Genomic DNA, 10976 nt, shown 5'->3' on the forward strand with positions numbered 1-10976 from the left:
GTTAACCTTGTCAAGCTTAAGACAAGTCTAGGTGTGTGGGCCAAGTCTGCTTCTTCTACTGCACAGATACAAAGCAGTGACAAAAAGATCCAACCTGCTTGAAATGTCTGTAAATGCCTGATGCTGCTTGGCAGGCTCAGAGCTGCTGGTGGGGATGGGACTGTGTGCTGGTGCTGGCTTGTGGGCACTGAGAAGACACAAGCCAGACTCAGCACCAGAAACATACAACACTTTCTGTCTTTCCTACTCATGCAAATATTTTCCATCTTTGTTACTTACTCTGCGTACTTCCAAGGCTGGATAGTAATAGCAGCTTGAAGTCCTCATCTCCTCAGATAAGTCCATTCCTTCTTTCTGTGTGATGTTTCCTTTTTTTTTTTTTTTTAATTTAATGTGTTTATATATTTACTTTTAATTTTTCCTTCAGAAAACCAGCTCAGTTTTTCAACCTTTTCTGCAGCTTCAATAAACAGCTAAAAATATGTTGGATGCTATTTGGGGGTCACTGACTGAGTAGACTCTACTCAAAACACTGTTTCCTGGGCACAGCTGTTTATGAGTGAGTTTTAATGTTTTTACCAGTACAAAGTCTTGTGTTTCTGTTTTATCTGCACTCTTAGTAGGCACAATGTGTTTGTATCATGATCAAGGTTCCCTGTTCCAATAAATTAATAGAATAGGTGCATCTTCTCTCTTATAATAAAATCATAGAATCATTAAGGTCGGAAGGGACATTAACATGCCCCTATAATTTTTTGGGCTTGCTTTTTATTTCAGACTTCTGCAATCTGTACTCCTGACCTCCTTCATGCTGTAAGGCTTGCCAGTCAGCTGAAGCTTTATCTCTGGTACCTGTCCAACATGCTTTGATAACTGGTGTTGATAAGCATGGTTAACTGATCACTGATCACAAATCCAGTCTCAAACTTCTCTTTCTGCTGAGTTTTACTCACAGCTTGCCAAGCAACCTGGCTGCTAAGCTGCTGCTGCTCAGATTCTCTAAACTGACATGAAACTGAGACAGAGAGTAGTGGTGGGCTGGAAACTTGTGTTGAAGAGGGTTTTGCAGCAATTCTGCCCCCACCGCCACGCTCCTCCCTTCCCCCTCCCTCCCATGCTGATATCATTAAAGGGCATCAAATAAGCAGGAATTTGCTCTGAAACTCTTCAAAACAAGCAGAAGCCAAGCTTTACCTTTTGACCCTCAAACTGGTAAGAGTTATGCAAGGTGGAAAGAAGAGTACTGCTCTCTTCAGTCTACTCTGATCATTGTTATTAAATGTAGTCAGGAATGTTTGCCCAGAGAAACAAAGGCACTGATTAGGTGACCTCATGGCAGGGCACATCGATTTGGGATTATTCTGCAACTTTCCAACTGAACACAGCAACGCCAAGGAAGACCTCTTAGGTCATGATGCTTGGAGTTGCAAAAGAATTTGCAGTAGGAGAGAAAACACTTTTAAGGCCAAATGAATCCAGGTGACCACGTCATTAAATGCTTCTGCAGGAGCGTGTACAACACTCCAGCAGCTTGCAGGGCTGAGCATGAATTTGGCACCGGGCCAAGTAAATGAAGAAAGGTTGTGTCCTCAGACACCAGTTTAATTGGGTCGGTAAATAGTGTGAGTGAGAATGATGCTGCTGGAAGGGGGACTGGAGTACCTTTGCAGCCCATGAGCAGAAAGCTGTCAGCGTTCTGGTGCTCCAGCTGCGTCATCTCATGCTGACCTGGTTCTGACTTTTTCCATGTGGTAGCTCTCTCTCTCAGCACTGCTAGCAACTCTCTGTTACTCATGTGCCAACATCACTACCAGGTATTAAAGGATGGGACTCACCACAATTTTAACTCTTCAAAGTTACTTGGGCTGCTGCAGACAATTTGCCAAAGCTCCTATATCAAGTGGTAGGACGTTGAGGATTATCTAATGGACAAGGCAGTCAGCTCTATTTGATCTTCCTGAACTGATGTTTATTTAACTCCTTTAAAACATCAAAGGATGAGTGCTTCTAGATGGCTTTTTTTTTTTTTCTTTTTTTTTTTTTTTTCAGTCGGTTCCCATACTTCATATTCTTGGCACAGCCAGCTGGGTGAACTTCAGGATCTGCATGAGAACTTAAGGAGACTTAATTGGAGACAAGGTAGGAAACAAGCAAAGATCACATATACTGCTAGATACCTACCTATGGGCAAAGTTTTATCAGTGTCTGAAGGTAACTAAAGGTGTGGACAGGAGTTGATTGTTGTGAATACAGATACTGTGATTGCTCAGTGTTAATTAGTGTTTCCTTGGACCAGTGTACATCTGCTACGTCAAGGGATGGTATGAAATCAGTACAGCTTACACACTGACCCACCTGATTTTGCTTGGAGTAGATGTAGGAGGCTTTAGGCTCACTGACACAGATTGGGGGAATAACCCTCAGCAGCAAAAGCTGGGATGATTGTAGAATCATAGAATGGTTGGAGTTGGAAGAGACCTTGAAGATCATCTAGTTCCAACCCCCCTGCCATGGGCAGGGACACCTTCAACTAGAGCAGGTTGCTCAAAGCCCCATCCAACCTGGCCTTCAACACTTCCAGGGAGGGGGCATCCACAGCTTTCCTGGGAAACCTGTTACAGTGTCTCAGTCCCTAACTGTAAATAATTTATTCTTAACATCTAACCTAAATCACATGAGTTAGCACAGCTGCATCTAGAGAAGTTGCTTTCCCCTAAGAGGATCTTGCCTCTCATTAGGGACTTGTACCCCTGAGTTCTGCATCTGTTGAATTTCCATATTTGCTGTTGCATTTGCCAGTGGCATTTTGCCAGCCCCTGAGAAGGGTCACACCTCCTGAGACAGCAGCAAACAAAACATCCGCATGTTTGCACACCAACCTGCCTTTTGAAACACAGAACATTTCCATCTGAGCACTTTTGACCCAAGTGAGCTTTGAATAAACCCACCTGCAGTGCTAGACATCCACCTACTCGAGTCCCATTGCAATCATGATAGAAGTGCTGTGTGAGCGTGCACTACATTTGGAGCACCAACTGCTGGCAGTGAACATCTTGGAACAACATGAGCATGGAGAAAATGACAATTGAATTTAGCAACATATATAGAATCACAGAATGGTTGTGGGGAGGGACCTTAAAGATCATCTAGTTCCAACCCCCTGCCATGAGCAGGGACACTTCCCACTAGACCAGGTTGCTCCAAGCCCCATCCAACCTGGACCTGAATGCTTCCAGGGAGGGGTCCAGGACAACTTCTCTGGACGACCTGTGTAATGTCTCACCATCCTCACAGTGAAGAATTTCTTCCTAATATCTCATGTAAATCTCTCCTCTTTTTGTTTGAAACTGTTCACCCTTGTCCTATCACTACATATTCCTGTGTGATGCTAAAACCTAAATTTCTCTAGATAACATCTAGTTCTGCTGCAGTAGAACATAAAACCCATAGGGAAATTAGGGCTTTTATTATTAGCAACATTTTACTGTTAGAGAAAGAAAGATAACTGAAGAAAAATTATTTACCAAGTGACACCCAATAGATTCACACTAAAGACAGACTAGTAAAAAAACAGCAGTGAGTAGTTTCCCAGTTATCCAGCTAATTATCCAATTGGAAAGGAATTTGTAAAGACAGGTTCAACACAACACTTTGAATGCTTCTTTAGGGGAAAAGGAACTTCAGTCCCTAAAACACCAAGTGCATTTCTGAGTTTTAACTCTTTTAACTAGTTATTATATAGTGGTACTTCAATTGAGTGAATTCCTGCCTGATCAAAAGGTTTCTTTAGAAAGAAAGAACACCACAGAGTCATTTTCTATTTTTTATTACACAAAGATAAATAAGCAGATACATTATTATTAACTTTTTCACCAACATAAATTATATAAATAGACATTTCAAAGTGTAAAATAAAGATGTGTAAAGATTTCCCGTTACTTTTTCAGCATGACACACAAAGGTGTCCAGATTCTGAATTCATAGAGGTCAACATTTTGGAGCATTTTTTAAACTTTTTTTTAACTGAGATGCCTTCATTTTTGATATATTCTGATAAATTCTAGCTAATCATTATGGCCCTATTCAGTTTTGATGGTAGTGAATCAGGACCCTTCATTTCACCACTGTTAGGCAGAGAACCTCTCTTCCACGACTCTCTGCTCTTACACTACTGGTTCCCTTTAAGCCTGGTGTCTGATCAAGGGGGTGACACATGTGCAGCCCACAGTGATGATTTTCTTCTCCAACCGGAATGATTGGTGGCAGCCCTTCTGCTCCCTCCGGAGGACAAGGATCTCCTGTTTGATGGGGACAGAGTTGACACTGTGGTCCAGCTGCCCATCTGTATTCACACACCTGGAGTGGCGGCACTTGGCATCAGCAATCACCCGGGGGAAGCGGTTGTGATCCTCGTCAATCCTGTAAATTGACACAAAAGGAAATATTTGAAATGGAAATGCTTCTGCATCTCCAGAGGAATGATAGTTTGGATCATTATGGAGTCCCAGCTTGGGAACCTGTACCTCCTGGGAGATTGCCTATGAAGAGGCAGTAGAACCTTCACGACTGTAGGTTTTTAAGAAATAAAGTGTAAGGAAATACTGCAGGTTTTCAAGTATAAAACAATCTGAAACTTTGCTTTTGCAAATGACTTGCTTCAAATAGGAACTGACTATGAAAGACTGATTAGAAATTGAGTTTCCCAACATGTCAGGCTGACTAATAAATCCAAAGACATTCAGCTCCCCTTCAAAAGATGAAATGTTCTTAGGGCCTGATGCTGATATCATTAAACTGCCTTGAAATTCAGTGCAATGTTACTCCTCTGAAGTCTTTTTGATGATCGCTTAGGTAAAGAATGCTTTTGAAGATAAATATGCAAAAAAAATCAGTTTAATTACAGAAATATTTTCCTTTGCCTTCTATATGTTAACCTAGACCTTTTTTTTATTTTTTCTGTGCTCTGTTCTGTATTTTTCATCTTTCAAAGAAGATTATGTGGGTTGTGGATACCCTTACATTTCCAAAATCTTTCCACAGTAAAGCACTGATAATAAATCCATGGGCCTATCCTCACCATTAGTCTTGGCCAGGAGAGCCAGTGTATTTCTAGCCCACAGGGACAGTGATCATACCTGTAATCCCAGGGAGCCAGAGAGCGGTTGCTGACGTCAAAACTAGTTTTGGTGTCCTGGTTCCCGTTGCTGATACTTATGTTGACTCTCACAGTTTGAGGGAATTTTGCATCTTTTTGGGTCAGGCATCCAGCATACGCTTGCTTGAAGAGGTTCTCTGTCTTGACTCCAGGTTGTACCCCCTTCCCATGGGCAGAACTGCTGGCTGACAGCATGGCCAGCAGCATGAGGAGCAGTGACCTGAGCTGAAGAGAGTTGATGCATTTAGGATATGATGCAGGTACAGCTGCTGTAAGGCAACACCTGCCTAACCACTGGTCTATGGGGCTGGGAAATTCACCCACAGCCAGCCAGGCTGGTAGTCAGAGCCTATACTGTGGGTTGGAGGAAAAATATGCCATAAAGCACATCCCCTCTTGCTTTCATTATCTAATTCTCACAGTGCTGACTGGTATAGTATACACTCGGTTGCAATTTGGTGGGGAAAAAATAATTAAATTGCAGAAAATAATATAGGAGAGGAAACAGCAGATAGGTTGCAACAACAAAAAAGACACCCTCAGGTTGAGTTTTCAATGTATTTCTTGACCCGGAGTGTGTTGCAGTAACCTTGCTCACTAATTTACCCATCCAATTTACTCATTACTGTCCCACGCTGGTGCTATTCAGAAGACTCCCATTTTAGTTCTTTTCAATAATTAATGGTTTAAACAAGAATTTTAAAGGTGGCTGCAGATCCCCATTCCTGTCTATTAGAATTAAAGAAGTCTAGTGAGGGGAATAAAACACAAAGGAAGTTCTTACCAGAGAAATGTGAACGATCAGAGCCATGTCTCTTCCGTCTCTTGCTGTGGCTGATGCTTGTGCTGGGCTGTGTCGAGCTGAAGGTGTCTGGGCACATTTGCTGCTGGACTTTTTATAAAGGCTCCTGTGCTGTCCTAGTTAATGTGGAGTAGGTGTTTTTTTCCCAACCTTACAGTGTGGTTTCTGACCATACCTTAAGTTAAAAAAACGTAAGTGTATATATTCCATTAACGCAGGGCTCTGGGAAGTGTGATGTTAAACTTTCCATTCCAAAGCTAGGGAGAGGACAGAGGTGTTTGAGAGAAAACTTGTGAATGCTGTGGGATGCAAAATGTCTCCTCTTGTAAGCAGGAAAACTGGAAGGAACTGCAGGCACCTCTTCCATGGTATACACGTGATAGCATGCTACACTTGGAAATATTGGGAGCTAAAATACCTCCCATCAGGTAGCCCCAAGGCATTACAACTCCCTGTGTCCCAGCCCTGTGTGACAGTAATCAGCAATCCCACATGGCTCCTAAACTCACCCTGCTCTCTCTCTGTCCTTGTAAAACCAATATGCTGCAGCTGTAACATACCCTGCCATGTTTGTATTTAAGCTTGCAATGTTTAAACACGTGTTCAAGTGGACAAACTCCATTTGACAGGGTGACAGTCAGGATCCCTTTCTCCCATTCAAGGACATTTTTCTAGATTTTTCACTAAGATATCGTAAGGAGCCATAGACTTGGAGAGGTTGGGCTGTTTCAAGGCAGTGCCCACTATTAAGTTTGGGTCATCATTGTAGCTCTGGCTGATAGAATCACACAGAATCACTGTTAGGAGTTGGAAGGGATCTCTAGAGATCTTCTAGTCCAGCCCTCAACAGATAACAACTGCCTTGTTTTGTTTTTTTTTCCTTCTTAGGCAGATGACTTGACAGCCCTAGGTGCTGATGAAAAAGTATGGGTTTGACCCTGAAAGAGACCTTACCTGAAAGGAGGGATGTCTGTATTAATTCGTCCCATCTGTGTTCAGGGATTTAAGCTGACAACACTTTAGTAAGTATTTTGGTCACTGGGATGTATGGGATGCTCTGGGACAGAGTGCTTCTGTGACATCATTCAGTATGGTTTAGTGGTGGGTTTGGCAGTGCTGGGTTGATGCTTGAGCTTGACGACCTTAAAGGTCTTTTCCAAACAAAACAACTCTATGATTCTATTTTTCTCTCCTTTGTTGAGATTGCAGAGCTCTACAGTTAAACCAGTCAGCAGCAAAGTAAGGATGAAAAAATTTTGGATAAAGCAGATAATGGACTAGGAACTAGAAATTTGAGGTCTTCTTCCAGGCAAATATCCCATACACGTTCAGTTTTAGTTTTGACAGTTTAGTTTTAGTTATGGAGTCTTCTTGCTTCTCCCCAGCAAATCCTTGGTGGCATAGCTAATTAGTACAACTCAACATCTCCCAAGGAGAGACTCTCCACCCTGAGTGCTACAAAACCTGGCACTTACAGAGAGGGGTAGGCTCAAATATCTCAGGCTGCAACTCCTCAGGTAATTATGCTGATCATAATGAACTATGAGATAAACCATCTATGGCCGTTATTCTTATGAGGTTCCTGAGAAGTTGTTTGGAGAGTAGATGGGTGATGAACAGACACAAAAGTGTTGATGCTTCTTGTAGGCTGAATTTGAGAGCTTCTTGAAGAATGGGATTATGATTCAGAAAGGAGGGGGTGAAAGTTGAATCTATCCTTCTCTTTAACATGTCTTTCTTGGGAAATTATTTGCATCACTTTGCTCTGACGGTGGGTTACAAGTAGTTAGGATGTGAATCACTAAGTAACACATAGTGTAACAACCTTGGTTTGCTGATGTGTGCCTTTCCTCAGCTCTAAGTTTGGTGACGTTTTCAGACAAAACTATGCAAATAAGGTGTGTTTTTTACATTGCTTAATATTCACGTGTAAGTCCAAATTTTACTCACTTTGGACAATCCAAAGGAGGATGTAGGTAAGCGTCACATTTAGTTTGTGGTTTCTGGGATAGCCATGACCTATATCAGCTTGTTTAAAAGATGCTGATGCTGGAAAAGTTAAATGCATAATTTGGTTTCCCTCTTAGACTTAGAGATGTGCAGGTTAAAGGAAATAGTTCCCTCAGAGGGGGTTTTCTCTACTGCTGTTTACTGAAATATCCACCCAAAGTGGGTCAGTTACATTTTCAATTTTAGAAGCAAGAAAGATTTCAAAAATCTGCAAGGTAGTGGAAGGTCAGGTTCAACCAGATTGACCCTAAATCCAGGCTCGTCTACTCTAAATGTGTCAGTGGTTTGGGTTACCTCAGTGCTTGAAAGGTGACTAGTTAAGCATTCAAACATAACTAACGTAATGCAGCATTGCAATGGTAAAAAAGAAAAAAAAAAAAGAAAAGGAAAAAACTTTCCATGGTTTATTTTGAGGTGTAAACGCACCTGTTTGCAGTTGTCATGGGCAGGATGAGAGGGTCTCAGGAGAAAACATGCCTCTTGAAATGCTTCCAACAGGTCTGAATGATGCAAATGAAGCTCTCACATTTCTGATTCCAAGATCTTTCCAGTTTCCAAATATTTATTTTCCAATTCTTCCTGATCTGGAGTCAAAACTAAAACTGAACGTGATTTTTGCCATGAGATTGGACCTTAACCCATTTGTTTTATTCTGACACAGTTCTCTGAACTAACAGTTTCACTTTTTCATGCAAAAAGGACTAAATATTGTGCTTTTCCTCTTGTCATGTGTAAAGACATAAAAACCAACTGTTTTTATGACCTATGTGTGTGGCATTGTGGGTAGGTGCCATAGAAAACCCTGGGATATGGCAGAAGTGTATGTGTTGTGATTTTCTATTAAAATCAACTTAAGCAAGAAACAATTAGCTCTGCATTAAACAGGAACTGGGCACTAGTAAAAATTACTGAAACAACAACAACAAAAGCAAACAACAACAAAAATATTATCTAAAGCCTTTTGGAATCAAACGTGGCGCTTTTGAAGTCAAACCTGGCCCTTTTCCTGTCTCTGGTAAAAACTTTCTTGAGATTAGTGTTGCTACTTCAGTACTTTACCCAGCTGAGACCTTCCAGGCACCCCAGTCTGAGTGTATTTGCCCTTATGATACTTTTCCTCCTCAAAGTCACAGTGTGAGCCAGTGCCAGAGCTCTGGTGCCCTGACTGAGCTTGCAGAAAATTAAAAGAGGAATGGCAGACATCTCCAAATAACTTCTTCAACTACAATCAGTTGAGTTTATGCTACTTGTGCAAAAAAAGGAGCTTTTCTATTTATGTGTGGGAAGGTCATAAGATGGTTTGGGTTGGAAGGGACCTTAAAAATCATCTAGATCCAGCACCACTGCCATGGGCAGATATTTACTTGTTTGTATTTTCTTTTTCTTTTTGGAGAAAATGCATTTTCTTCCTCTTGAGTACATTTTCTTGTAAAGCTCTATGCATAAAACAACACTCTTCCTCCTATATACAAACCTTGCATGACCCATTGTGCACTGTGGAGGTAATTTCTAGGAGATCAATGATTACATTGAGCCTGAGGCTCATGCTTATCTGTGAGAAACTCAGAACTTGATAGGGCAAGGCTCTGAGCACCTTGATTAAACATTGAAGTTTAATTTTAGTTTAGTTTCATTTAATCCCGCTCTGAGTGGATGGTTATATCAGAGACACCTAGAGGTCTCCTTCAGACTGGTTAAATCACTGCACTGATCTCCTACCCCTTAATCTTTGCACAGGAGGCATGACATAAAAGGTAAAGTAACCTTTTTCCTCTAGTAAACACCTCTGCTTTTCCTCACCAGCAGCTGGAGTAGAAATTATCATCTCCTATGACATGCTTAGTTTTTCCCGACACAATTAAATCTATACCATGGTTATTCATTAGCTGTGGTTTCTGTCAGTGATTGACACATCTGCTTAATTACTAATATCTAATAGATACTCTGTAACTAGGGAGTAAACAGAGGAAGTAGACCACTCTTTTATTCTTCTCTCCTAGATATGCATAACTGGTTAATCCCTTTTAAAGGCAAGGGAAGTAGACTGAGGAAGAGACCCCCTTGGCTTAACTGTGAGCTTCTGGGTCTGCTCAGAACCAAAATGAAAATGCACCAGAGGTGGCAAAGTGGAACATTACTGGTTAAAAATAACAAGGGCGTTGCCAGGGCATGCAGAGATGCAGCTGGGAAAGCAAAATCTCAGCTCTGAGCTGACATTGTCCAGAGATGTCAAAAACTTCAAGAAAGGGTTCTTCAGATACCTTAACCACAAACAGAAACAGAGGAATAATATTGGCCCACTATGAAACAGGAGAGGTGAATTGGTCACCAACAGTGCTAAAAAGGCAGAGGTCCTTAACACCTTCTTCACCTTTGTCTGCACCAGTGCTGTTGGGTCCCAGGCCATAGGAACAAAAGTCCAGGTTGACACAGACACCGACCCACCGTCAATGAAGGAAGAGTTGGTGTTTCAACTATTACAGGAGCTTGACCTGTGCAAATCAATGGGCCCGGATGCCATCCAGCCTAGGGTGCTGAGAGAGCTGCTGATGTCATTGCAAAGCCATTCACCATAACCTTGGAGAAGTTGTGGAGACTGGGAGATGTCCCTGAAGACTGATGGAAGGCTGATGTCACCCCTGTCCATAAAAAAGGTTCAAAGGAAGACCCAGGTAATTATAGAACCATTAGCGTCACTTCAGTCCCTGGAAAGGTCATGGAGGAAATCCTCCTGGGGACAATCACAAGTCAATCAAAGTGTATGATTGGGAAAAGCCATCATGGATTTACCAGGGGCAAATCATGCTTGACAAACCTGATCACCTTCTGTGACAAAGTAACCTGCTTGGTTAATGCAGGCCGAGCAGTGGACATCATCTACCTGGACTTCTCCAAGGGTTATGGTATGGTCCCCCACGGCCTACTCCTGGAGAAACCGACTTGTTACAGCTTTGACAAGTGGTCTGTGCAGTGAGTGAGGAACTGTCTGACAGGTCATACCCAGAGGGT

General features: G+C 42.0%; 1 protein-coding gene across 1 annotated transcript; it reads right to left on the reverse strand.

Annotated features, from left to right (window-relative positions):
• Positions 1-4158: 4158 nt before the first annotated feature.
• IL17A (interleukin 17A) lies at positions 4159-5380 on the reverse strand. The gene is made up of 2 exons (XM_051614433.1): positions 5136-5380; positions 4159-4419 (listed from the first exon to the last, which is right to left on the reverse strand). The coding sequence occupies exons 1-2, from the start codon at positions 5360-5362 to the stop codon at positions 4182-4184; spliced, it is 465 nt and encodes a 154-aa protein (XP_051470393.1). The 5' UTR covers positions 5363-5380; the 3' UTR covers positions 4159-4181.
• Between the last annotated feature and the right edge of the window lie 5596 nt (positions 5381-10976).

Source organism: Apus apus, chromosome 3 (genome assembly GCF_020740795.1).
Source record: "Apus apus isolate bApuApu2 chromosome 3, bApuApu2.pri.cur, whole genome shotgun sequence".
NCBI lineage: Eukaryota > Metazoa > Chordata > Aves > Apodiformes > Apodidae > Apus > Apus apus.

Bases quoted from the DNA above. Each gene is read 5' to 3' on its own strand.
- IL17A (XM_051614433.1), bottom strand. From the start codon at position 5,362: ATGCTGCTGGCCATGCTGTCAGCCAGCAGTTCTGCCCATGGGAAGGGG. The intron at 4,420-5,135 runs GTATGATCACTG...GTCAATTTACAG, and splicing joins CTGGCTCCCTGGGATTACAG to GATTGACGAGGATCACAACC.